The sequence below is a fragment of the Marmota flaviventris genome, chromosome 2 (genome assembly GCF_047511675.1).
Source record: "Marmota flaviventris isolate mMarFla1 chromosome 2, mMarFla1.hap1, whole genome shotgun sequence".
Classification (NCBI taxonomy): Eukaryota; Metazoa; Chordata; class Mammalia; order Rodentia; family Sciuridae; genus Marmota; species Marmota flaviventris.
The window spans coordinates 141,194,859-141,215,156 of NC_092499.1; the positions used below are offsets into that span (position 1 = coordinate 141,194,859).

At 36.3% G+C, this 20,298-nt stretch overlaps 1 protein-coding gene across 7 annotated transcripts in view; it reads right to left on the reverse strand.

Annotated features, from left to right (window-relative positions):
• Nucleotides 1-20,298, reverse strand: part of Akap13 (A-kinase anchoring protein 13) — a 346,713-nt gene that overhangs the window by 225,614 nt on the left and 100,801 nt on the right. For all 7 annotated transcript variants that reach the window (XM_071608649.1, XM_071608648.1, XM_071608646.1 and 4 more), the window contains exon 3: nucleotides 1,804-1,951. In XM_071608649.1, the coding sequence (XP_071464750.1) occupies nucleotides 1,804-1,951 (148 nt within the window). The remainder of the gene's footprint in view (nucleotides 1-1,803; nucleotides 1,952-20,298) is intronic.

Here is a 20,298-nt window from a genome sequence, read left to right on the forward strand (position 1 = left end):
ACTGAGACATATAAAGAGGTATCAGAACCAAAGTCAAGGGAAGAAATGGAAACTAAAGTTCAGAAAGTTATCCTGGAAAAAAATGTTACAAGGATCTAGAATAAATTTAGAACCCCAGCTGTCATTATAAGTTCAGTTGGTTTATGTTTCCAAGAAAAGTAATCGCCTGCCACCTTCCTAATTTAAAGGCCCTTCTAAGGAAGATTCCAGGCACATCCCTCTCCATCAAAGTACTGGACTCTGCTGGGGTTTATTATTGTCATGGCTAAAACCCAGGATTATATCCCTGTCCTACTTGCCCTTTCTAACTACTCATACTATTCTACTATCTAATTAAGATGTTCCTTTCTAGGTACATATGTACACATATATACATATAAAGACACACACCTTCAACTTTAAAGTTTTTCTAATTCAGAAAGAATTAGTTAATAAAAATTACCTCCATTCCTTTCAAAGAGCCCAGTCACAGACTGATTCTACCCAGTTAAGAAACTGATTCTACCTAGTTAAGGAACTGTTTCTCCCTATCACCAACATATAATACATTTTTAGCAATGGTAATGAATGGTACCTGCTAGACAGAAGACCTCAAGTTCCAGATATACCTTTTCCAATATAATGCACATAGTAGCAAACAAGATGACTGGCAGTCTAAATTATAAAAGATACTAATACTCCTGGGGGGCAGGGAATCAGTATCTATGCTGACCACTATTTTTTATTTCTTATCCCTAACAGTTTGGGAGAAATCTTCCTGTCTCAAATCTTATATCCCATATTTTTCAAAATAATTTTTGCAATGCAAGAAGGTAAATAAAACTTTCAGTAGTCATAATCTTAGTTCTTAATTGTGGAATAATTTTCAGAATTTGGTAGGTATCAGACATAAAGATAATTTATATGAAATGTCACTGGAATGAAAAATGGGCAACCTGATCCAATACTGGCAAAAAACAGACATTCGAAGTGCTTCACAAACAAATTAACCTTATAACACCTACACCAACAAAGTGGAACTCATAAAAAAGGATGACAGTCTAATCATTCCCTAGATGGTAATAGTTAAGCTGTTGGCATTTTTAGAGGTTCCCTCTAACTATACACTCTTCTGAATTCTGATGAAAACTGGTTAATTGTTAACTTTAAAGCAAGGTCAACTGAGGATAGAAGCTCATCTCCAAATACAAATCAATATATCTTCAAAGGCTAGAACAGGCCAAGAGATAAGCATTACTGGATCACCCCTTTCTGTTAGAAGTAGCATTGTCCTCATAACTTCATAAAAATTTTTATTAAGTAAACATCTTTTAATTCTGTTAAATTTAAAAATACAATAGTGATTAAGCTTTCATTCCACAATGAACCATAACTTATGAATTTGGGGCAAATTTGGCTTCATAAAAAGTTTTGCAGGTTTTTTCATCCTAGATATGAGAAATGCATAACTGCTTATGTTTTATTTTTTAGTTTTACCACCATGAAATTCAGAATAAAATCTGTATGCCCATATGAGAATTCATATCTTCTACCACGTTTTAGTATTTCCAAAATTTCAACATTACAATAAATTAATATTTTTGCTGATCCTGATTTTTATTTTTCAAATAATAACACTTTATTTCATTTATTTCTAATTAGGTTCACACTTCTTTGGAACAAACAAGATTAACAAAATAGAGCACCTATGTATTTAAAAATGTGAATCACTCTGGTTCACTCTTCATATTACTCTATAGTAAAGAACATAGAACAAAAGTATTCAAGAACTAGTATAGGCTAAAAAAGATCCCAAATACTTACCAGGAGCAATGGTCTCCAAAGTATCAGAACTGACCTTCCGGGTACTTGTACAGTGATGGAGGGTAGAACCCGAAAATACCACGTAAAAAACTACATCATCTTCAACTTTGTCCTCTTCAGCAAGCAGTACTGTAACAACACAATCACCCTAGGAAAGGAAAAGATATAGCAAATTTGCATTAGCAAAGCTCCTCTTGGAAGGCTATCTTCATAAAATATTGTAGTTAAGGAAAATTACATATATCATCTCAACTTTGAAACTATACCCCATTCTGGTAGGTTATAACAACAAACACATACTAAGCACTTACCTGCCAGGCAATATTTAGGCAATGGAATACAAAATGAGCCTGATAATAAGATCTCTAACCTCTTGGAGCTTACATTTTGGTGGAGGTGATTAGATAAACATGTAAATTATTAACAGTGTATTTACTTGGTATATAGGTTCGAAATGAGATGAAAAAAATTAGACAAAGAAGATGGAGTGGTATATTAAATAGTTATACTCTCACAGAATACTTTTGGCCCATTTTCTAGTTTCAGCAATAATTCTCTAAACTCTACACCTCAAGAATCATCACCAGGTCCACCCATTCTCCAACAAAGAATGAACCCAACTGGAAATACTTGCATACAAAGAGCATGTGCCTAGACTCCAGGTAAATCTGCACTGAAGTCCCACCTACAAAGACTTTAATTAGCTCCACTAAACTCACTTCCCTTAAAAACTACACAGAGATGATCCTTCTCTCATTATAGCTCATGTACGAAAATTTTTGGAAGACATTCAGCTCTCACTTTAATCTAACAGAACGAAAGGTCACTTTTCTAACTATTTTGTGTCTCCTGACCATCTGGCATCCAAGCTCTTTTTCATTCATCCCTACATGAAGACTCTGTAATCAGATAAAAATCTTATGCCAATAACTTTGCCCATGCCTTCACAACTAAAAGGCAAGATACTTTCGTCCTTTCGTTATATTCTTTTAGCAGTTTTTATAGACTGATTTTTAAACCTGGGGTCAATGGCTAAATCCAATATATTCTATGAAAAACAGTTCTAATCACTATTCTCTCAATTATAAACATTTCATAATTTGTGTTATAACCACAAGGTAAGGAGATTTTAAAGCATCAAGATTTAAGGCACTGTAATTTAATATTATGCAAATCTTCATAATGAACTACAGGGGGAAAAAAAAACAATTTAGAGAAAACCCGGTCATTTAAACACCAAAATTAGAGGAAAGACTTTTCATTAATTAAAACCCCTTTCCTTCCCATTTTAACAATGAAGTTTGTAAGAGAAACATGCCACCCTGTGGTCAGATCTCATTAAGCCTCAGAAAAATCTATAAAGTCAAACATAGGACCGAGTCTATTAATAGATGTGCTCCAGTAGGTCAATTCTGAAAACAGAGTTCAAACTATTTCCCAAAGTGCTGGGATCTCTTAAGAGTTCAAATTTGTAAAACACAACATGTAAGAAGACAGAATAAACCACAATCATAAATAATCTGTAACTTATGACGCCTTAAATTTAGTTATTGACATGATTACTGAACTGAAGAGTTCCAAAAGTATCCTAACACAAGGAGTATAGTAAAACAGAATTATCACTAACTTAGATCAGTTGACAGAATTATACTCTCTTACGTGTAAGTTCTCCTCTTGGAAACAGTTGTGAAAAGCTCAAGCTTGTAAAATGCATGACACAACCAATTAAAATGTTTACGGCACAAAAGAAGAATCAATTTCTCAAGGCATTGAAATATCATTATATCCTGAAAAAATGCAAACCAAAGTTCAAAAGTTTCATTCCTTTTCCACACGGGTTGGAAAAAATGATCCATGGGCCATATATTGCCTCCCACTTGTTTTTGTAGGGCTCACAAGTTAAGGAAGGTTTTCACATTTTAAATGGCCCACAAAAAAAAAAAAAAAATCAAATGAAACCTTTAATATAAAAATTATATAAATTTGAATTTCAGTGTTCATAGTTTTGTTTATATGCCTATTTTATTAAATTTTATTAAGTGCTTATTCATTTGCACATGGCTACTTTCGCACTATAATGGGCCACAGCAATTGAGTGTATTTAACCAACTGGATCTTTAAAGGGGGGGATTACTTAAATTTCTAATTGTAATTTTTTTTCAACTTACATTTCTCAACTTGAATTCTAAGACTTTATATTCCTTTTCTAATTGGAGGATTTCCTCTTCACATCTTTCTGAGAGACTTTCTGTGACCTTACTGGTGATGTCTGGGACCTGCCTTTTTCTGATAATAGAAGAGACAGCTAACACAGGCAGTGAAAAATCCTTTTAACAAAGCTTTCGATATCAACCTTTTTTTCTCTCCTAAGACAAAGTAAACAAGTTTTAAATTGTCTTCATACCTTTAAAAACCTTACGCTGAACATATTAAGAAGAAAGAAACAAAGAAGCTTCATTCACTTTGAGGCCACTTGAAATTTAAATTCCAAAGGCACTTGGAAGTTTTCCTTGAAAGGAGAATTCTCTGCATTCTGATATAGTCATTGAGATTAAAAGGCAAACTTCCCATTTCAACTACATGACCCTGTTACACTTCAGCAAGTAGTACCAGGTACCTAGCATTACTTGAGATGACCTGGAAAAATTAAGCAAGTAGAATGGAGACAAAATATAAAAATGTAAAACATCTCAATAAGACTTTCTGTCAAAGTGGCTGCTTAACCTCTACCCTCCTTGAAGAATGTACTGATGAATTACTCTGCTACGTCAAGGAAAGGACCAACCTATAGAATAAACAGACCAAATCAGTCTGGTTGCAGAGTTAACAAGTCTGTTATGTAACTAACTACAAGAGATGAAGTTATTATTAACAAGGGCAATTTTCAAGAAAGTCTCAATTACAATTTTAGTTTTACCCAACCACAGAAAGAGAGTACATCTATGTCACCAATTTTCCAATAAACTGAACTCAAGAAACAAAGAGTATGGCTCCTACAAAGATATTTTCCATATTTCTTCATTGATGAGAAATGTATCTTTGAGTATGACAATTTTTCGTGTTAGTTTTCCTGATAGATGATGCAAGAACTAATGGAAAAAATACCCTATACTGTGCATTATTTTTTAAGTGCAGGTGATTTCCCAAATATAAATGCATTGGGATTCAACATGTCACCAAACTGATCATTCTGTTGCCTATAAAAACTGCTTTTTAGGCAGTTCAAGTTTAAGAACCACTGCTCAGAGAGGAGGGAAGATGGCAGAGTAAAGGAGGTTTGCTTTCCAAGCTGCTCCACGGTGTGAGACCAAAGAAGCAGATATGTAGCCTCTCGGTGAGGTGGTTGAATGAGGGAGTTCACTGGGATTTGATACCAGACACTCAGAGCAGCTTGGGGATTCAGAAGGTTGGATACAATAAAATAAAGAAGAAAGGCCCCCACCGTTGCCAGTTGCCAGAGCCAACCCACCATGGGCAAATCAGGGGAGGGGGACTAGAGGAAGTAGCATTTCAGGCAGTGCCATAGCTTATCTAGGTGTGGAGAAATCTGAGATTAAAAACAGTGTCTGACTGATCCAGAGGCTGACTACACAATAGGTTGGTGTAGATTCCCACCTCTGAAGTCTGGCTGGCTTGAGGACCAGCTGGGGTGGGGTGGGTGTGAAGGATGTGACTGTACTCCAGGACTAAGCCTGGAAAGCCAGGAAAGGCTGGATCCTTGAAAAGCAGCTGCCCACTCACAAGTGGAATCTTGGGGAGACTCTTGGGTTTAGTCTCTCAACACAGATTGCAGCTGCTGGGCCCTGGAGGCACCATGATTTAGTATCTCCAGGCCAGTCACCACTCAGTGAAGATCCTGGGGCCTGACTAGACCCTAAACAACATCTTCGGAAACAACATCTATAGAAACTCCTCTCACAAAACTCTGCAGCGACTCCACCCTGGGATGAAGCTGACAGTACTTCCCAGCCCACTCTACCTCATACTGCCCAGAAGGGAAGCTGAGAATTTATGAACTCCAACTGGCAACGTGGTGAGCAATACAAAAAAGAAAGGACTTGACAGCCCATGCCACTACTCTTGTGCTCAGTACATACCTCAAAAAGAAATGGGAAAAAAAAGTCATTTTGACACAGATAGTGAACATATATTCTCAGAGAGGATTTTGACCACACAATGGAAACAATTCCTTATTATTTCACCAAGAATCAATCTCTCTCTCTCTCTCTCTCTCTCTCTCTCACTCTCACTCTCACTCTCTCTGGTATGTATGCTGAATGGTTCATAGGCATTTATACATGTTTCTTTTTTCTCATATCTATCATTTCTTGAAGGTAGCTATTTTCCTTGCTCTGTCTTTTGAGGGTTAGGGGTTTTGATTAGTATATTTTGGTTTCATTTTGTATTATTTTTCACTTGTCTGTTTCCCTTGTTTCTACTGCTCTTGCAAATGGCCAAATTTGATCATGCTCTTTCACTTTTCCTTTAAGGTTTTACTTCTATTTTCTCTCCTCCTCCCTCATAACCATCACATCCTATATCTCTTTTGCATTTTCCCTGTTCACCTTTTGAAACTTCAAATTCTTTTATACCTACCTAAAATTCTTCCCTTGCACTGAACTCTATTCTTAACATCTTTTAGCACTAATTGGTTCATATAATGCCTGCCCCCATCACTAATGATGTAGCAATTATTAATGCTACGGAAGTCATAGATGACACTTTTTCTTTGGTTTTTATGCCACACATAATACATAACTTGCTGTTCTTCCTGGTGGCAACTGCTAACCATACTATTTGTTTCTGGTGCTAATTAACATTGTAGAAGTCACAGTAGAAACTAAGTATTTAGTTTAATGCTGTATGTTGTTTGCATAGGTTGTTGACATTATTTTCCTCCCCCTAATCTGTGAGGTACTGAAAACCTAGAGAGACACTGTAAATTCATGGGGTAGAAAACTCTGCCACTTCAGATCCATACTGATAAATGGGGAGACACACAAAAAATATAAAAAAGGGAACAAACAATCCCAAACAACCCAAAATGTTTCAAGAACAGTCTCTATTAACAGCACAGCAGAGGAAATGTCAGAGAGAGACATTTTCTTCATCCATTCATCTGCTGAAGGGCACCTAGGTTGGCCCCCATAGTTTAGCTATTGTGAATTGTACTTCTATACATAAACATTGATGTGGCTGCGTCACTATAGAATGCTGATTTTAAATTCTTTGGATATATACTGAGGAGTGGGATATCTGGATCAAAAGATGATTCCATTCCTAGTGTTTTGAGGAATCTCTATACTGTTTACCACAATGGTTGCACCAATTTCTGTCCCACCAGCAATGTCTGAGTGAGTGTACCCTTTTCCCAACTTCCTCGCCAACATTTATTTTTGCTTATATTCTTGATAATTTCAGCATTGCTTTAATTTGCAGTTCTCTAATTCAACATCTGCTAGAGATGTTGAACACTTTTATGATACATTTGTTGACTGTTCATATTCTTTTTGGAAGTGTCTTTTTAGTTTATTTGCCCATTTATTGATGGGTAGTTTTGTGTTTTGTTGTAGTTGCTGATTTTGGTGTTTTTTATGAATTGTTTGTTTAGAAATTAACACCCCAGCTAAGGTACAGATGGCAGAGATTTTTTTTCCCATTCTGTAGGCTCTCTGTTCATGCTCTTGATTCTTTCCTTTGCTGTGAAGAGGCTGTTTATTTTGATGCCTTCCCATTTATTGATTTTTAATGTTATTTTTTTGTTCGTTAGGAGTCTACTAAGGAATTCACGAGCTGACACTGACATGTTGGAGTCTTGGGCCTACGTTTTCTTCTAGTAGGTGTAGAGTTTCTGGTCTAATGCCTAGGTGTTTGATCTACTCTGAATTGAGTTTTGTGCAGGGTGAGAGATAGGGTTCAGTTTCATTCTACTACATATGTATTTCTAGTTTTCCCAGCACCATTTGTTGAAGAGGCTATCTTTTCTCCAACGTATGTTGCCTTTGTCTATTTGAGATAACTGTATTTATATGGGTTTGTCTCTGTGTCTTTTCTTCTGTTCCATTGGTCTTCCTGCCCGTTTTTATGCCAATACCATGCCATTTTTGTTAGTGTAACTCTGTAGTATAATTTTAGATCTGGTATTGTGATGCCTCCTGCTTCACTTTCTCACTAAAGATTGCCTTGGCTATTCTGGACCTCTTATTTTTCCAAATGAATTGTATGATTGCCTTTTGTATTTTTGTGAAAGATGTCATTGAAATTTTAATAGGAATTACATTAAATCTGTATAGGGCATTTTAACAATATTAATTCTGCCTATCCAAGAACATGGGAGATGTTTCCATCTTGTATGGTCTTCTTTTAATTCTTTTATTATTCTGTGGTTTTCATTGTAGAAGCCCTACACCTTTTTCATATTCTCTCTCTCTCTCTCTCTCTCTCTCTCTCTCACACACACACACACACACACACACACACACAAACACACACACACACACACACACACAATGGAATATTACTCAGCCATAAAGAAGAATGACTTTATTATATTTGCTGATAAATGGATGTGGCTGAAGACAATCATGCTAAGTGAAGTAAGCCAATCCCCAAAAACCAAAGGTCTGAACATCCCAATGTTTTCTCTGATATGCAGAAGGTAACCCACAATAAAGGGAGGAGAGAGACTAGAAGTTCACTGGATTAAAGGGGAGTGAAAGGAAGGCGGGTAATAGGAAAAAGAAAGACAGTAGAATGAATCTGACAAAACTTTCCTATGTTCATATATGAATATACCACAGTGACTCTTACCATCATGTACATCCACAAGACTGAGGTTCTAATTAAAATAAGATATATTCCATGCTTGTATAATAATTATCAAAATGGACTCTACTGTTATGTATAACTAAAATCAATAACAAATAGCTTTTTATAAAAGGATTATAAAAATGATTCCAAATGGTAATCACTGGTCTCAGTTCTCCCCATCCTAAATTCATTTATATAGTATATCTACTGCATTAATAGCACTGTAATTACCTTTATGTGATTATTAAGTTTAATTTTTTTCATTTAGATTTCTAACCAGCAATTCTAACAAAATATCTTCCTTTTCTTGATTAAAGATTTCCTCTCCACATAAGATCTTGCTGGATGACTCTATTCCCCAGGATACTACCTATAACTGGGGAAATTAACTTCTTAAGAAAACAATAGGAGGGCAAGAGATGGGGATTTGAAACAGGAAATATGATAAATAAGGTCAGGAGAATAGGAAAGGAAGTGTTGTGGGAGAATGGTAAAAGAAGGGCTAGCACTGTCATCTTGGATAGTAAGACAGTGCCAGTCATCAGGTTTTGAAGGTGGGCCTAGTCAGCAAAAAGATGCCTATAGTGGTATATGGAGCTGACATGTATAGATGCATGAAAGCTGTTAAACTTTCAGGAATTCTACAAGCCAACTGTTAAACACAGCCATTAATAAAATTTAATTATATAAGTTTACAATTAAGTTAATTATATTAAGAACAAATTTCACAAATACTAAAAATCATCACTTTTTAATCTATATCTTCCTATTATCTGTGTTGAAGTTTGTGATAGAAACTGTGATAGAAATTCTGTAAAATGGTGTGCTACTACACATGTCTTCCTAAGCAAACATCTCTTACCAATTCAATCTTCAGTAACATGAGACTGCCGCCTTGAAATCAATCATCTGGGAGTATTTGCACCGATGAAATTGGCAAACACTAGGAATCAGCTTTTAACCAGAACACTGCTAAGAACAGACCAGCAGGGAGGAGAAGACAGGGAAGGGAAGGGGGAGAATTTCCATAGGAAAGACAAAGGGATACGATCGCAGACCAATATAAGAGAGTTCACCACTTGTAAGAGTGGAGGCCTTGCTGTAAGAGAAGACCCTAGGCAAGAACAAAGTACCTCAGTTTATGGGTAACAGTGCTGCCGCAGTTGTGCTTGGAGCAGTCCAGTAATAGCACTACCTTAAGTCAATTTGTTTTCTACCTTTTAAAATTTGGTTTATAACTTGTTAACATACCATGGTGTTAAGAAGACAGGCTCTGATACAAGCCTGCCTGGGCTTGAATCACAGTATACACATCATTTTTTTGTTCAACTTAAATAACAATTGTGTTATTTAAGTTCTCTGTGCCATAAGGCAGAATAGCAAGATGCTTACCTCAATACCTTACTAAAGAATTAAATGACTGATAAAAAAGAAAGCAGCTACGGCAGACGGTAATTTTCAATAAAAGACTCCTCTCAGGGAATCATATTTGAGCTTGAGGAAAAAAGTGTTCAAGGGAAGGCAAGTACAGATTCAGCATGTTCAAGGAATAACAAAGAAGGTAGGTCAGCAGGAGCAAGTAAATAATGTGAATAACTGATATGGGGTGTGAGGATCAAGTGTGGATTTTTAGTGTGATGTTAAACCACTGGGGGGGGGGGGTGTTTGTGTGTGTGTGTGTGTGTGTGTGTGTGTGTGTTTTAAGTGTGATGCTAAACCACTGGTGGGTTGGAGGGAAAAAAGAGTGACATTTTTTAAAAACTTAAAATGCAAAATTTAAAAAAATTAGTATGGTTCCTCTGTGCGGAATTGACCACAGTAGGGAAATCACAGAAACAGGAAGATGATTGAGGAAGCTAGCCAAAGTGGTTCAGACAAAACACAAAAAGTAGATGGAATTGAGAGGTGATACAGTGCCACCATCTCTCTTAGAAGGCTTGGAAAATCACCTCTCCAACCCTTACCTAAGTCTTCATCAAGTGTCTAATGAACAGAAAGGATCAATCTCTATTTCCCCCAGTTTGTTCCTGCTTGAAATGCTTGGAGTTATGATATAATCCATTTCTAAAGATAATAAGATACCAACTGGACAAAGCAAAACCCTACAGACTAATAAAGGAAGTGCCTCCACCTCCAAGATAACTTAAGTCCCACTCCCAAGTTTCCTGACCACTTATTCTCCTGCCATTTCCTCCTGGACAAGTCTTAGATGTATACTCAAAGTCTCTCTGATAGCAAATGCCCATTTATACCCAAAGAATATAAGGAGTCTGAAACTCTCAGTGAATGGAAGTAGACTGCTACCACACCCTGTTCCAACTTGCTGATGTTTGGGGGACCCGAGTTCTAGAGAAAGCAGGCTGATGACACCTGTTTCCAGAGCTTGCGTTCTTGGCCACAAGACCATCACCTGTCATTAGGCTTTGGTGAAATCCAAACCGATTCACCAGAAGAATACCAGGCCCTTTGTCCTAGGGTAAAGGGAAAGTCAGAAGTTAGGTGACTTGTCCTGCCTTCACTGTAGTTTCTGGGCCCAAGGAAGGAGTAAATAGTTGTTTTGTGTGTCATATGGCATCACATGTTTACTTTTTAATCCTAAGAACTCACTAAGACATACTGTATTGTTTTACCTACACCCAGGCTACCAAAAAAAAAAAAAAAGTGAGAGCAAGGTCTCCACCATGTATTTAATACAGCAGCTGGCAAATTTCATCTGTAAACACACAAATGGTAAATATTTTAGTTTCTGTCAAATATGTGGTCACTGTTGCAATTACTCTATTCTGCTTTTCATAGTCCAAAAGCCAGCCATAGACATACATAGAGAAAAAAGTACAGCTATGTTACAATAAAACCTTATTTCCAAAAATAGGCAGTGGGCCAGTGGCTCACAAGTTGTAGTATACAAGCCTCTGTCCTAATAATAAACTTATCTGAGGGGAGGACAGGGGACATTACTGGGGATTGACCTTAGGGCCTTATGAATGCTAGGCAAATGCTGTGCAACTAAGCTACACTCCCAGCCCAAAGTTTCAATATACTATATTGCTTGGATCAGATAAAAACTCTAATCCTTCTTCCTTGAAAGAAACACAGACCAAAAGAAAAAAAAATTGCAGGTATATTCCAGAGATTCACACACTAGCCTACCCCACAAAAGACATCAACAAAAAAAAACAGATTGAGACCCAAGATTCAAGTAGGAGAAGCTCATGCAAATTCACAGGTACAGTCACATAAGAAATGCTACAAACAAAAGCATTTCAAAAGTGCTATGGCAGGGCTGAGGTTGTGGCTCAAAGGTAGAGCACTCACCTACCATGTTTGAGGCACTGAGTTCAATCCTCAGCACCACATAAAAATATATTGAGCCCACCTATAACTAAAAAATAAATATTAAGGGGTGGGGTTGTGGCTCAGCGGTAGAGCGCTTGCCTCACATGTGTGAGACCTTGGGTTTGATCTCAGCACCACATAAAAATAAATAAATAAAATAAAGATATTGTGTCCATGTATAACTAAAAGAATATATATATATATATATATATATATATATATTTTTTTTTTTTTTTTTTTTTTAAGTGCTATTGCATAACAAAAGAAAGAACAAGACAAAATAAAATCATCCAGGGTAAGATTAGAAAGGTTACCCAGAGAGGATAAAACTTAAGGTGAATCTCAAAAAAAAAAAAAAAAACATATAGAAGATGACTAGGGAAACAAAGGATAAGTTACACAAAGGAGGTAAAAGAATATGAAAAGGCATAGAAGTGAATAAATACGGCATATTTGAGGAGTTATGTGCCATGGCTTGACCAAAGGGAACAACACATAAGCAAAAGACAGGACCAGAACAAGGACTTCTGCCTTGATGCTCTAGATCAAGGGGAGCCACGAAAGGATTAACATTATCTGTCCTGTGAACTTCTATACATAGTTGGTGAAGATCAATAAAATAAATGACTGTTGTTTATTTAACATTAATCTTCACTATTTTTCAAATATCTCCTTATCAATAAGGTCTTCCTTGATTATACCAAATGAAGTAAGAACTCTCTTACCCTAACTTTTATCTTGCTAAGCTTTGATTTTTCCCATAGCATCTTTTACTATCTGGCACACAGATTTATTCATGTGTATAAATGTATTTAATATATTATACATACATAAGCATATATGAACTCACCCAGCTCTTTCTATTCTGTAAACTTCCTGAGGGCAGCGACCATATTTGTTTCATTCAGTGCTATATCAGTGCCTAAAAGAGTGTCTGGTTGTTTTAAGCACTCAATAAACTCTGGCTGAATGAATTACTAACTACAGTCTCTTTCTGTAAACAATCTACTTCTCTCTCTTCAATGAATCTTAGATAAGATGACTGGACAAAAAAATCAAAAGATTTATAATCTAATGCTAAGTGTAACAAATTTGTAGCTCAGTCCTTTAAAAGGTCACTTAAGCAGTGCATCTGTAATCCCAGTGGCTCAGCAGGCTGAGGCAGGAGGATCGTCAGTTCAAAGCCAGCCTCAGCAATTTAGCAAAGCACTTAGTAACTCAGTGAGATCCTGTCTCTAAATAAAATACAAAACAGGGCTGGGGATGTTGTTCAGTGGTTAGTGCCTCTGAGTTCAATCCCTGGTACAAAAGAAACAAAAAAGGTCACTTAAAACATAACTAAAAGTCAAAAGGACTACAGACAAGAAGAGAACATAACAGAATCACCCCTTTTATTTAACCTATGGACTTTACCCATCTCTCGGAGATAAAATATATATATATATATTCATTCAGATACACTCCCTGCCTACTCTAAACTGGCAGGCAAAGCCCTTTTACACAGCTTTTCTTAGAAAATGTCTCAAAGTACCTCATGCTGCATAAATAGGAATTGACTTGGAAACTTACTGACTTTTACCACAAACTAAAGTCATTCCAGATACAGACTTAGGTTGATTTCACTGTTAGACAATATTAAACAAATTTACTTGATGTTTAAAGTTACTTTTTATTTCAAACAAGCTAATCTTTTGCCAGTAAAAGATACTGGCCAATGAAATTCCTATAACATATTTTATATATATATATATATATATATATATATATATATATATATATATATATATATATATATATATATGCAGGATTGAAAATAAAAGCCCAGAGCATCCCTCTGCGCAGTACTAACACATAATGGTATTATTTTAAATGAAAATAATAAAAAACACAATTCATATACTTCCAGGATCATAACTTTGCAACACTAATATATAGGCAAATTCTAACATTTCCAGGAGCTTTATTTGGTCCATTATGACAAAGCCAGCAGATGGCGCTCAACAGATTTCTGTTGAATTCTCTATTTAGTAAGAAAATTTTCTCCCTAACAAGGAACAACTTTTTCAGATGGAAAAGAAATCAAATTAAAAAAGTTTGAAAATCATGTAATATATGGTCCCTCAATGAAAAATACTTCTTTAAAAGAAGAGATTTGTTTAAAGTTCTAAGAGTATATAATATGTAAGGTCTTTTTGTTTCAATATACAACTCTGCCTCAGTTTAGCAAAGCTAAATTAGCTTTGGAGAATGCTGGTTTTCCTGGTGGCTTTAAAAAAAAAAAAAAAAAATTCCAGTCTCTCCCCCTCACCACTGTTTCACAACTCCCTGGAACTGCTAGAATAATTAAGTCAGCATTAAAAAGGAGACACTCAACCTTTTGTGACAGCACCAGATATTTGGTTGAAATGCAGACAACATAGGATTTTTATGAATTTTTGCTAAAATTTTTAGTGAAAGGCTGGAAGTTATTAGATAACATTAACCTCTTTTGGCTCCCCATTCCTACCTTCTTCCTTGTCTCCCCTCCCAGAAAGCAGATATTAGAAGCTTATTCTCTGATAGTTGGTCACTGACTGAAAAGGAGACATATTCTGTCATTACACACTATATCACTTTGACATCTGTTCTCACCCATCTCTCATAGTTACTTACCAGCTTCCTTGATTATGTATCATTCTTGGTTCTCTTGGTTTTCCTCTAAAATCATCAATAAAGTTGGGTGGGCTGCAGCTTCTAGGATATTTGGTATGAAATGTATGTGCTACAAAGCACAGAAGTCTCCAAAACCTTTATCAAGTCACTCCCCTGAAACTCTTGGTTGGTCAAGAGGATAAAATCCTAACTCCTAAGCCTGCTCCTTCTATTTGTAGTGTACAAGGATACTCCATAACCTAGCCTAGTCCCTGCTTACCTCTCCAGCTTCATCTCCCTCATAAAACCCAAACCCTGTGCTATAATCATACCAAGCAGCTGACAGTTCAAGGACATACATTTTTGTTTGGGGGGATTTGAGAGGGGTAGGTTTCAATCCACATACTGGGGATTGAACGCTACTGCCAGTGCTATACCACCAAACTATATTTCCAACCCTTTTTATTTTGGGACAGAGTCTTGGTAAGTTACCCAGGCTGGCCTCAAACTTGCAATCTTCCTGCCTCACCCTCTCAAGCTACTGGAATTACAGGTCAGCACCATTGCACCCAGCAAGGACATAATATTTAAGCCTCACTTTTATTACTTGTCTCATTGCTTGGCCATGCTTCCCCCTACCTGTTAGAACAAGATAGCAAAGCATGAAACAACACAATTCTCTCTATTTGAGTAGAAATCTGGATTCCTTCCTCAGGTGAAAAGTCTACTTACCTGACTTAACATATACTATGCCTGACCCACTGCATGTAGATCAAGGTTCCTCCAATTCTTTGAGCCTATCAGATTTAGGCAATGGAAAATGCTTAAGTAGGAACCAAGCAGGCCATATATAATCACCCCTCTTCAGATATCATTTCTACATTAGGATACAACATACTATTATTAGTATGGAAAAAAAGACCTCAAAGTTGGAAAGTGGGAAACAGCCAACTACATCAAAATTATGGAAGAAATTACAAATACAGAACAAGGAGGCATTGCTTGGTGGGGTTGGTCTAATACTGGAAGAAAACCACAGGCTTTGAAATAACATGAATCTGAATTTTTAAGCAAGTACTTCAAATACTTTTGGGAACCTGCTAGATTATAAATTCTATGAAGGTAAAAATTTTATCTATTACATACAGTCATATTTGAAATGCATAAAACAAAATGACTTACTCATCACATGGTTACAATGTGCCAACACTGTTTTAAATGTTTTACACAGAGATGGGGTCTGGCTCAGTGGTAGAGAGCTTGCCTGGCATGAGGCCCTAGATTTAACAAGTACTACTGCAAAAATAAGTAAATTAAAAACTAACAAAACAATAAAATGTTTGTTTTACACAGCATTTAATCCCCTAACACCTATATAAAGTATTAGCATTGTAACAAGGTATGGCGAGTACCTAGCAGACAGTATATTCCCTTCCATCCTCAATTAATCTATATTTCAGAAGCTCCTTCTTTATACCTCTCTTTATAATCTCTTCTAATAAAATGTACCATTTTTCAAATACAGCCAAATAAGAATGACAAATTTTAATATATTTTGGTTTTACTTAATTATGGGTAAAATAATTTTTAAATGGATGGCAAACTGGCTTTATGAAATTCTTCTGAAAAAAAAACTATACCCTATACTCAAAAGAGAATACAGGAACAGTAAATAACTTATCACATTAGTTTTAAAAGAAAATGTATAGGGGCTGGGATTATGGCTTAGCGGTAGAGCGCTCATCTAGCACGTGAGAGGCCCTGGGTTCGATCCTCAGCACCACATAATAAACAAAATAAAGGTATTATGTCCAACTACTTCTAAAAAACAAATATTAAAAAAAAGAAAGTGTATAGTGTTTTCTTAAAACTGGTTACTCTTTCTATTTTATAACAATATGGGCATTAAGCAATACATTACTTAAAAAGGTAGTAAAGAAGGCAATTCTATCATTTCAGATAATAACAATTTTCTTATCTAAGATGATAAGAAAAAATGCTTTAAATAAATAATGCAGTTTTTTGAAGTTTTCCTTTGAAAGTTGAAATTTTTTAAGCTTTGTGAAAATCTATATAAGGTACATTATGCATTTCCAGGCTTTCTTAAGGACAGGAATATTAACCGAGCAACTGCAATGTACTAGGATCTTTATGTGTGAGGATAATAGTAACTGTTGAAAACTGAATGATACCTGTGAAGCACTGCCCAAAGTACCTGATACGTAGTAAGTATATAATAAAGATGAGCACTGTTGTTCTTTTTAACATCCAGTTTAATCCTCACAAAAACCCTGCAGTATGGGTACTACTCTGTTAAAACTTTTCAGATGAAGAATCAGGGCTTCTACAACTGGTTTTAGTAGTACTGAAGAAATTTTTAAAGCCTAGGTCCTTGCACTTTTCTCTGCATGTGGTCCCAAACCAGCAGTGTCACCTGGGAACTTACTAGAAATATAAATTCTTAGCTCTGCCCTAAACATAGTAAATCATAAATTCTGGGGGTGCAGCCCAACAAACTGTGTTTTAATAACCCTCCACATGATTCCAATGCATGTTCCAGTTTGAGAACCAGTGATCCTACAACAGTACAATCCATGTGCCAGTTATCACAAAGGTCTAGCATCTGGCCTAAATGGTTGCTCTTCCTCCCAACTGATTCCACTTTTCAACACCTGTTCTGCCTAAATAATACCATCAAAGTCCTTATTTTACAAATCCTGAGCAATAGCCCACTTCCTTCTCACACCATCAGGGTTAAGAATAAGACAGTGCTTAGGCGCACACACACTCTATTTCTTTCCCTAATTCTGACTTCCTTGAGCTGAGCCGATTTCCTCTACAACACTATTCTTCCATGATATTCTGCCTCGCCACAGGCCCAAAGAAACAGAGCTGATCAGAGACTGAAATCTCTGAAACCATGAGCCAAAAATAAATCTTTCCTCTTATTTAAAAAAAAAAAAAAAAAGACACATAATAGCACTACATCATTAGGAACCTAGGCTTCTGGTTTAAATTCTAGCTCTGTCCCTTAGTAGGCTGCAAGACCTCGGCAGATGACGTAAGTTCTCTGAAACTGTCCGTCTTGAAAATATAGGAAAAAGTTAAGTCATGAGGTTGTGAGTATGATTAAATGAGAACATGGAAGAACATATGGCATAGTGGATAAGTATTATCATGTATTAAATATATGGAGGCACTTATGATTATCATTTTAATACAAAATATATTTCTGCCACCTTCTATTACATACACAGGCACATACATACATTATGGCAACTGAAAAATCAATACAACTACAATCAATACTCAACATAAGAATTGGGACTGAAATCTCAGAATACCATTTCTCAAAATACCCATTTTTTTCCTATAGTCAAGGAAAGAAACCATTTTTAATTCTGAGATTTATTAAGACATGGACAACACATCAATATACCAGATGTGGCAAAAATAAATTATATTTCACAGAGATCTGGAAAATGGGGATTTGTGGAGAAAAGACATTTGCTATAAGAAATATCTGTGGTAATAGTTTCTTAATATAATGCTGCCTGGGATCCTTAACCATACAGAATAGAACAAACTAGGCAGTCAGCAAAACCTAGTAAGTTGTACTCAAAGTAGAAATTACGAATGCCAGAGGTGACTAAGGATTCTGTGTTCCTAACAGTAGGTTGAGATTGATCTCAATTCTGTGTTCCTAACAGTGGGTTGAGATTGTCTTTAACAAATTCAAGATGATGACAGAAATCGTAGGAAATAAGCCTACAACCAGATCGGTGGGTCTTACGAACCAAAAAAGGAATGTACCATCGCCTGAGCAGTAAGATAAAACTCACATTTCCTTCTGTGGACAGAACAAAGAGAGACAGCTGAGAATACCACCCTAGCTGCCAGATGTTTTGTACATCACATGGGGTCAGCTGTTAATCCAGAGTTTTGTGATGGGCTCCAAGGATGCACAAGAGCCAACAGCTTAAAAGAGTAAACAAACAAACAAAATTCTGAGAGTATTAAGTGGATACCTTTTATACTTAAGGGTAAGTACCCTAAGTTATGTTCTCACATAAAAGGATATAAAGGAAACAATCAGAATCTCTTGAGCAGAAATGTGTACAAATGAGAAAAAGTACTAAAAATGTGCATCACCAGCCCACTCATCAATAAGTAAATTTGTACACCTTTCAGAAAATATTAATTTCTATGCCCCTGATGATATAAATACATTCTCAACATTCTATATGAATGGAGCTAATTTTGGACTTTCGAAGTATAACTTCAGTAACTTATACTTCTGAAGTATAACTTCATGAGTCTAAGCTAACAGGCTGATCTTATGTGGTACAGCAAAATTTCAAAGAGGGCAAAGAAAATCTTTAACCTTATAATAAGTATACTAGAACATTAAACTATTAAGTCTTACCATCACAATTTCCCTTTGAGTAAAATAAGAAACTAATTCCTAATTTATAGATTTATCAAACCAGTAAAACAAGATTAGTATCATAAGAAGCACACACAGAGAATTCCAAGTAAATAACCCACACAAAATACAGAAGAATTAGACTATTTTGACTAAAATTCAAATTTTTTAATGGAGTGTCAGTCTGTTTCACTAGAGAGTCTCCTAAAATGTCAGAGCAGATGTCAAAGCAAAGTGGCACTCTGTCGCTGGTTTCTGGTCACAACGTACTGCCCTTTCATTTCTGGAGTGATGAGCCAAAAAAGTCTTCCCTTTGGGGGTCATAAGCCCACAAACAAAGAAAGACCTCATCTTTGGCTAATCAGAAATTTATAAGCATCCACACATGGGGCAAACCACTTACTGAAGATGAAATTTAGTTCTAATTGGGACTGCTTAATTAAAAATAGTTAAGTGCCTATTATGTACAAGGTACTGTGATACAAACTTAAATGAAAAAAAAGCAATAAAAATAATTCAAACCTGAAGTCTGTTTTAATCAGTCTTTTCATTGCTGTGACCAAAAGACCTGACAAGAATAGTTTTAAAGGAGAAAAAATTTATTTTGGGACTCATGGTTTCAGAGGTCTCATTCCATAGACAGCTGGCTCTACTTCTCTGGGTTTGAGGTGAGGCAGAACATTATGGCAGAAGGGTATAATAGAGGAAAGCAGCTCAGGACTTCATACCAGGAAGTGAGACAGACCTCTGCTCAACCCAAAGGCATGCCCCCAGGGACCCATCTCCTCCAGCCACACCCTACCTACTACAGTTACCACCAAATTAATCCCTACCAGGAGATTAATGCACTGATTAGATGAATCCTCTCATAACCCAATCATTTCACCTCTAAACTTTCTTGCATTGACTCACAAAGAGATTGGGAGCAGGGGGCTCACATCTAAACCATAAGAAAGTCCCTGCCCTCAACATGCACACAACAGAGCCACATGTGGCAACTGAGTCCTTTGCAATTAAGGGACTGAATTTTTAATTTTACTTCATTTTAATTAAACAGCCATGTGTAGCTAGTGACCACCATATTGAATGTAGCAGCTCAACATAATCTCATCACCAGGTATCCTCCAATATAAGCTATCCATCCCAGTCAAGCCAGGTCCCTCAGCAACCCTGATAACACTATGTCTACATTTAACTCAAAAGACTGTGTTTCCTTTTCTGGCTCTGCGATTCCATCTCTCTACAGCCTATCTGGCTAGGATGGCAGAGCACCATCCTTCCCAAAGGCTTCC